Below are 8,434 nucleotides of genomic sequence, written 5' to 3'. Positions count from 1 at the left end.
AAAAATAAATAGTTGTTTTTCAATATTATTTAAAAAAGTATTTTTGGAACACTTGAGTGGTAACTTGAAGGCCTTATCGTATATTTGGCATAATATAATTCTATGTGGAAAACTCTATCACATATTTGGATATAGTTCTTTGTGTAGGTATTTTTAATATAAAAATAAGATTATTGAAAATAGCTCATATTCACATAAATAACATATTACTTCCATCCATAATTTAAACAATTATTTACATTTAAAAAATATAAATATAAATGTTGACATACATACATACTTACATTAAACTTACACGTCTCCCCTATACTAGTTGCAGAGCACCTTGGAAACAACATATTAATATTTTGAAAAAATAAATACTTACATACATTACACTTCCACAAAATAAATAATTACTTACATTACACTTACATATCTCCCCTATACTATACTAGTTGTAGAGCACATGTTGGGCAACAACATATTAATATTTTGAAAAATAAAAACTAACATAGCCATATAAATTAAATCACTAACAAATTCCCATAAGTCAATCCATAATAACAATAAAATACTTACCTCGTCATATATTTCATATTATTAAAATTAGAAAACCATAAAAATTAACTAAATTATAAGTTATTATTACTTATAAAAAAGAATAATGTATAATTTAAACATATATAAATTAAAAAAATCATATAACAAGATTCTTATCTATGGATATTCACCCCACTTTAATGTGAAGATATATAATTTGTAAATAGGCTTCCCCATTTTACCATCAAGATTTTCAAATTCTAAATAGGCTTTATTACAATATCATGACTTATGAATACCACATTGCAAAATCCCATAATTGATTTCATAGGACACTTGTTCATTTGACATTTTTTTCATTAAACAATTTAATTAAAATGACAAAAGGGGATACCTATTTTGAAGATAACTTTCAAATTCACAATCTACCTAGTAATCATTGATTATAGGTTGAGTGAGCCTAATTAAGAGGTGTTTCCTCCTAAGTGGTCAAAGGTTCAAAACGAGAGGGGGGTAGAGTATGTATGCCTTTAGGTTCAAAACGAGAGGGGGGTAGAGTATGTATGCCTTTAGGTTCAAAACGAGAGGGGGTTAGAGTATATATGCCTTTGTAGAATTAGTAGTCAAATCATTGCGCGAAGGTCTCATACACCAATTTGGTGTCTGGCTTGGCCGTGACCTTAAAATTAGATATATAAATATATATATTATTTTTGTAGGGTTTATGCTTTAGGGTAGACATTCAATTTTATATATTAACTGTTATTATAAATATAATTATTAATTTTTATTTTATTATTTCTTATTTATTTCTTGTTTTATTATTTTATTTTTATGTTATATGACTCCATGCAAATGATAATTATAATTGTTAAGTACTAATACTATTTTTACATGACATTTTTAAGTAATTTTTCGAAGTCCAAATGTTTTAATGTTTTATTGATGGTTATAATTATTAATTATTAATATTATTTTTAGATGCCATTAAGAAATTACATATCTCCCTCATTCTAAGAAGTTTTTTTGTTTTTTCTTTTTTTCTTTCAATTACTTTATATCTTTATATAGAATTTATTTAGATTAAAGGTAAAAGTCAAAATATTTTATTAATGAGGAACATTAATTTTTTCTTCTTCTTATTACTATTATTTAAACCATTAATGCAAGTATTATTTTATTATTCTCAAATGTAATATTGTGTGATAACATATCCCCCTTACTATGTTGTAGAGCCCGTTATCCATATAAATTAAATGGTTGTTAGGCATAGAAACACTTACTTTAACATACATTTTAAATTGCTAAAAGTAAAAAAAGCCTAAGAATTAACCAATTTATAACTTTATTTCTAATAATATTTATTATTATTAATGATAAAAGTAATTAATATTTAAGATAAACATATATTCATTTAAAGAAACATGTAAGAAGATTCTTAACCATAAAATAATCCCACTTTATGATGGATATTCTCAATTTGTAAATAGGATTCGTTATAATAGCGTCAGACAATATCATGGATTATCAATATCACATGCCCAAAAACCATTATGTCATTTCATATGACACTTGCTCATATGACATATCATGGATTATCAATATCACATGGCCAAAAACCATTATGTCATTTCATATGACACTTGTTCATATGACATTTTTTAATTAACGAATTTAAACTAGTACGACCACATTAAAAATATTAACATGGTTGATATAGTAGAAGGCTTCATTTGTATCTACCATTGATAAATATGTAACAAAAAAGGCTATTGCAACAAAAATATTATAATTAACTTTCATTTTACTCAACCCTTAAGAATCCTAGGTCATGGTGAAAAACATAAGTGTTGAAGAGTTTCTATCCTTTCCAACCAAGATATAAGGCAATTTTTCTAAAGTTAGGTATGCTTTGAAAATCCCTAGGAAATTGGTGCACGGAGAGCCAAGTGACACAAATCTAATTTTTTAAATTTATTAAAAGTCAATGCAACCTAAAAAACTCTATAACACACTATAGTTGTTGATAAGCATTCAGACAAATTATATGTTGAGCATATTCAATTGAGAATCAATCTAAGCCATAAAATAAAAAAATAAAAAAAAGTCGAGATTCTCATCCATATTAAGTATAAAAGGGAAAAAAAACAACATAACTACTTTGTAAGCAAATCTTAGCCTTTGATTTGTGTATACTACTTAGAATATTCTAGAATATTATGCGGAATTTAAATCCCTACCATCCACCTAATAGTTAGTGATAATTAAATTAAAATTCTAGAAGCTCTATTCCACAATAGACATGCCTATTAGAATAACTATTTTTTGTTGTTGTTCATATCTATATATATATATATATATATATATATATATATATATATATATATATATATCCTGATGTGGGTGAAATTCAAGCTTATTAATGGCGTTTAATAGGATTGACGGCGCTCGGCCCTGCCAGCTGCTGGCCAGCGCTATTATCCATGCCCAGACTTGGCACATGAAGGCTCACCTAAGGTGAGAGCAGGTCTGCCTGCAAGACATATTAATTGCTCACTCCGGCCGAGACAAGGCAGCTGATAGTTTAAACATGGCGCATTCGGTCTTCAACCCCATTGTTTGCCCCCCTTCCTTAAGCATCTGCCCGCTCCAAGCAGGAAACCCCTGCAGCAGAACTGTTACAGGCAATCGCTGTTGGCTCCTTGGCTATCTTGATTTTGGAATTGGGTTTCATTTCTCTCATTCCCAGCTCGGCTCTTTGAACCTTGCTCAGGAACCCACTGTGCATTCTCTGCTTCCCATCCAAGAGCCCAATTCTTCTGAGCTTCCCCTTCGCCGCTTAACCATGGTCCGTCACCACATGAGAAGCCACCATGGAGGTAGCTGTGGTGGTCGCGCGTGTTCTCGGGCAGCTCAATCAGTTGATCAGCCACCACCCCCTGCCTCTCCGCGTTCGTCTCAAGCTAGTTCGCTCCCTCCTAGCCGTCCCGCAGACCCTTTCCACACAACGCCTTCTAGTCGACTCATTTTAAATTTCAGAGCAGCCTGAACAGGCCCATTATCACGGCTAATATCACCATTATCTTCTCTGAAGAAGAAGCTCAGCCTCATGCTCCAGCGCATACCTCAACAGAGCATTCTCAAGACATTTGCAGAATTGCAGGCAGTCATGGCTCTAAGTAGAACCCGGCAAAAGAAGGCAAGGCTGCAAGGCATGGCGGACAGCATGAAGATGGTGATACTCTCGCGACACTAGGCAGCCAGGCGACAGTTCTCTTAGAGCCACAGTTTCACTGGCTCTTGCAGGCAGCTCAAGCGGCACCCGTCAAGCGTTGGATCCTCCAGGTGGCAGCGCGACTGGTGACATGGCAAAGGATGGCGAAATTTGGTATGGCAATGCTTGCCCCGTCGTTGAGGAGTCACCGGACTAGGACGTCCCCATGTGACGCCACTTGGACTCCCTTGTGTCCTCTCAGAGTTTTACGGTTTTGTGGTTCTGTTTATGTTTTTGTGTCTCGGTAGTCTGTGGTTCTATTGCTAACATGCACAACAATTCTGTCTTTTGGTGTCTGTCCCGACTGCTTCAAAGGGGGTTATCTCAAGTCCTCATTTTGGATTTGCCGTTGTATTCCCACTCTTATGCATGGTTTTTTGCTAATTGTAACTGGTTTTCCCAATTATGGGATAGTTTTGATGACCTGACGGCACTCAGATACTCTCGGTGGAGGTTTTTGCTTTATTGTAAACATATTTTTCTTTCCTTTTAATAGAATTAACCTTTACAGAGAAACATATATATATATATATATATATATATATATATATATATATATATATATATATATAACATAGAATGAATTACACCATATAATATTAATAATATTATTTTTACATGTCATCTCTCAACTCCAAATTAAGTAATAACCAAATTACATTTCTCCTTCATAGTACCAAGTATTTTATTTTATTTTTACTTTCAATTACTTTATATCTCTATGATATAAAATTAAAGTGAAAATAAAATATTTTATTTATACTAAGTTGCAAGGTGTCACTTGACACAATTAAGTTATCTATTTAATGTTTTAAGATTATTTTTATTTTTTCATCATCTACTACATTCAATTCTTTATATTTTATTTAAATATAATAAAATAATATAAAATAGACATTCTGCCTGGTAAACCAATCAAAGCTCAAATGTTAACTACATTCATGTTAATTATGGAATAACCATACAAATTATCCAATAACATTCTCTAGATACGTAAATTTGAAAGGAAAATAATTCCCATAATCATATTTAGATAATGCCCATCTCCCATAGTTTATTAAAATTTCTGAGCACCAAGTGCTCACACCGTAAGCAACCACAATTTGTTTAGAAGAGATGCTTATCTCTACCACCTGCCATAGTGGTGATTCAAAGGTAGATTGAGGGTTAATGGAAACTTTAAAAACTAATAACCAGTGTAGCTTCTATCCTTTAATGTGCAACTTTGTTTTTTGCCTGCAAAGATATTTCTTCTGTGAAACTTTGTTTTTTCCATGCAAAGATATTTCTTTTCATCCAAAGAAAATTCCAATTGCCATAGAAATAACCATACTTTTAATTTGTGTAAATATAATGCAACGGATGGATGATTTGGTGGGACAAGTGTGTCATGTACCTCGCAATTCTCTAATGGGGTAGGAAATAAAGAATAATTTTCGAGGGGTCCGAGGAAATGGATATGGATATGCAATGACAATATTCGACCAATTAATTGCTATTTTTGGGAACATATAGAACAAAAAAACATATAAATAATTTATGGTTTATATTTATTGAATGTTATGGTCGAAAAAAAATACCCTGTGTGAGTTTTAACTGATTGTAATGTTGCCAAAATTTCTTATATCATTAAGAAGAAATGGAGGTGGATATGGAATGACAATATTTGACCAATTAATTGCTAGTTTTTAGGAACATATAATTGCTAGTTTTTAGGAACATATAGAAAAAAAGAAAACATATAAATGATTTACAACGTATGTGAGTTTTTAACTGATCATAATATTGCCAAATTTTGTTCAGACTTCTTTGGCCACTAATGAACCATCTTGTTGAGAGAACATAAATCTATAATGATTTAGTTATTTAATAATTCATTGGGCATTCCCACTCAAGGGTTTTCCAAGAAACAATTATTTATAAATAATTTTTTTCTTCATTTTCTTTCTACTTATCATATGTAAATGGTTGTTTAATTTTCTTTTAATACTTTTATTTTATTGCTTAGTATAGGAAGTATATTCCATACTTCTACTTTCTTTCATTTTTTATCAAAACTTTATTAATTCATATTCAAGGTTTTACAAACTTTATTTGTGTGGCATATTACAATGAAGAAAGTTTTGTTAAAGGGAAAGGGTGAGACCATTTATATTGATGATATAGAAGTTTAATGGAAGTAACATTGATTTATGGAGAGCCCTGACGGATCAGGGAAGATTTTAAGACATAAGTTTTACTAATAAGATAATTTTTCATGGATTTTTCTCAAAAAAAAAATGTCAAATTTTATTTTTCTAAAAATGATTAGCCTAATTTTCTTAAGATATAATTATTTTAACATAAAAATCAACAAAACTTTATAGAAATTATATCAAATCATTATAATTCGAATATTTTTACAAAAATATTGTAAAACATTTTACTATAATATTAAACCCATAAAATTTAGCAAGGCTTATAAACTTTAAAATAAAATTCTATAAAATTTCAGTGTGGATGATCTTTTTATAGATTGAAATGTATGTGTTGCAATATCTAGATCCAAACATAATAATACTAAAAATAAAGAATCATTGGTGTGGGAGATAAAGATGAAGAGTTAACGAGAAAGATGAAGTCGTTGGTTTCATAGAGAAAAGTGAAAACCCTTATTATACTTTGTTTAGCAAATTCATTATTATTGAAAAAAAAACCATCAGTCTTATTGAATATCATTGAAGAAAAAACCACCATAATTTTGTAAAGAGATTGTGGATTTTAAAAAGGTTGTGGATTTTGTATTATGTTAAATTTTCCACTTAATTAACCCTTTTTTTTTTTTTTCTAAAAAAGGTCACAGCGATTTTGTAGCTATCGAAATGCATTTAATATTATTTTTGTAGCTACTAGTTATACACCTAAATGCATTTAATATTATTATGAAGCGATTGAATTTTGTTGAAGTGAGGCATTGATGCTTATGAGTTGATATACCATGGATACTATATTCTGAAAGGAGGCGAGGCAAAATTATTTTGAATCCACAAATGAGTACTAAATCCAGTTATTATAAGTATTTCGAAGTTAGTAAGCCTTAACACTTTACATAGTTAGCTACATCCTACGAACAAAGAGATCTTGGTGTTCGATTGTCTATCAATTATTTGATTCATATGATTAAAAATAATATATATTCTTTTATAAAAAATTATTTACAACTTCGTAAACTTTAACACTTATGCTACGAACACACAGATCTTGGTCTCACATCGTGGTCTCTAGCCTAATTCTATGTGGCCATCTATAACGCCTTTGTTTCCTGTATTTCAGAGCAGCAACAACAAAATCAGGCACAAAGGAACAAGGAGGGAATAATGTTTTTCATGACACTATTATGAATGTAGATGACAACGGAACTACAACACGACCAGTCATTCGCAGATCAGAGAACGAGCTCTATCATTAGAGAAGAAACTCCATCACACGATAAACCACATTACAGACACTCCACAGAGAGTTTTACTCACTGTGCATTACATTCATCTTATATGTAGGCAGAGAACTGACACTCTAACAGCTCACACCATAAGTTACTACTATCTCTGCATTATAACATAAAACATAATGTCACACCACATTACGTCACACCACACATTACAGAGAAGGCAGATTCAAACGTTAGCTAACAGCCAGTAAAAGAGTTTAACTTGCACTCTCCCGGCAATGCCTTGGCTAGATCTGGATCGATGCCGAACATTTGAAGAAGCGAGGGGTACTTATTCCCCATTTCGCAGAAGCAAGTAAGATTGGCCGTACTTAACACAGCGCAGCAAGCTTGAACAGGCTGCACATGAGGCTGTACATTAGAGTGTTTTACTGCAGGCATACATGGCATTAGGTCATCCTTATTCACATTGCATATCTCAATAGAGCCTCGAACCACAGAAGCGCTAGCGAGCAATGCTATTGCCATGACAATTATGTTCATAGACTTCATCCTTCTAATATTGCTAGTGCGGAGTAAGCTAAACTAGAGAAAAAGTGGGGCTACCCTAGTACATTGTCCTTGTATTTAAGCACAGTCCATCCACTTATATAGCCGAATCGTTTTCATGAACGTCAGCCATTGCCTTCGGTTTGAGGCTTCCCATGTTGGCAATTGCATTTTGTAGCCCGTGATTCTGCCACTTTTGACAGTACAAACAAATTGCTTTATTTGTACACATCCGAGAGGGATCGTGATTCGTATCCATGAACTGGCTGAAATCTTATCTGTACGTAATAATTCGAAGTCACGAGATCAGAAGTTGTATATAATAGCATTGATTTAATCGAAGTCATGGCCATGGAAATCTGTCACAAGAGTATTGGTGGACAAAGAGATAATGAGCGCTGGCATTAGAAGAATATTATATCTTCTGTACGATTCAAAGGTTTTCTTGGTTCTGATTCCAAGGGTTTTCAGTCCGTGAATGGTATCCATACTCATCACGAGTGTATGAAATTATGAAGGATTCTGCCCTTAAAATATGGTTTCACAGCCATGTTCACATGTTATTGCACCGAGAGAAGTGCTTACCACTTCATCAGAGGGAGTAGTTTCAACTGAGCACACTGGTTTGTTCCGTTACCACCCCGATCCACTCAAACGCTCTC

General features: G+C 32.3%; 1 protein-coding gene across 1 annotated transcript; it reads right to left on the bottom strand.

Moving 5' to 3' along the window:
- Positions 1 to 7,146: 7,146 nt before the first annotated feature.
- LOC149208585 (putative lipid-transfer protein DIR1) lies at positions 7,147 to 7,854 on the bottom strand. The gene has a single exon (XM_089394098.1). It carries the CDS (start codon positions 7,773 to 7,775, stop codon positions 7,461 to 7,463), a length of 315 nt encoding a protein of 104 aa, XP_089250224.1. The 5' UTR covers positions 7,776 to 7,854; the 3' UTR covers positions 7,147 to 7,460.
- Positions 7,855 to 8,434: the final 580 nt, after the last annotated feature.

Source organism: Pinus tabuliformis, chromosome 1_2, assembly GCF_031772625.1.
Source record: "Pinus tabuliformis cultivar Carrire ecotype Pingquan chromosome 1_2, CPIR1, whole genome shotgun sequence".
NCBI lineage: Eukaryota > Viridiplantae > Streptophyta > Pinopsida > Pinales > Pinaceae > Pinus > Pinus tabuliformis.
Note: the sequence above shows the minus strand (reverse complement) of the source record. Positions and strands in the feature narration are given on the sequence as shown.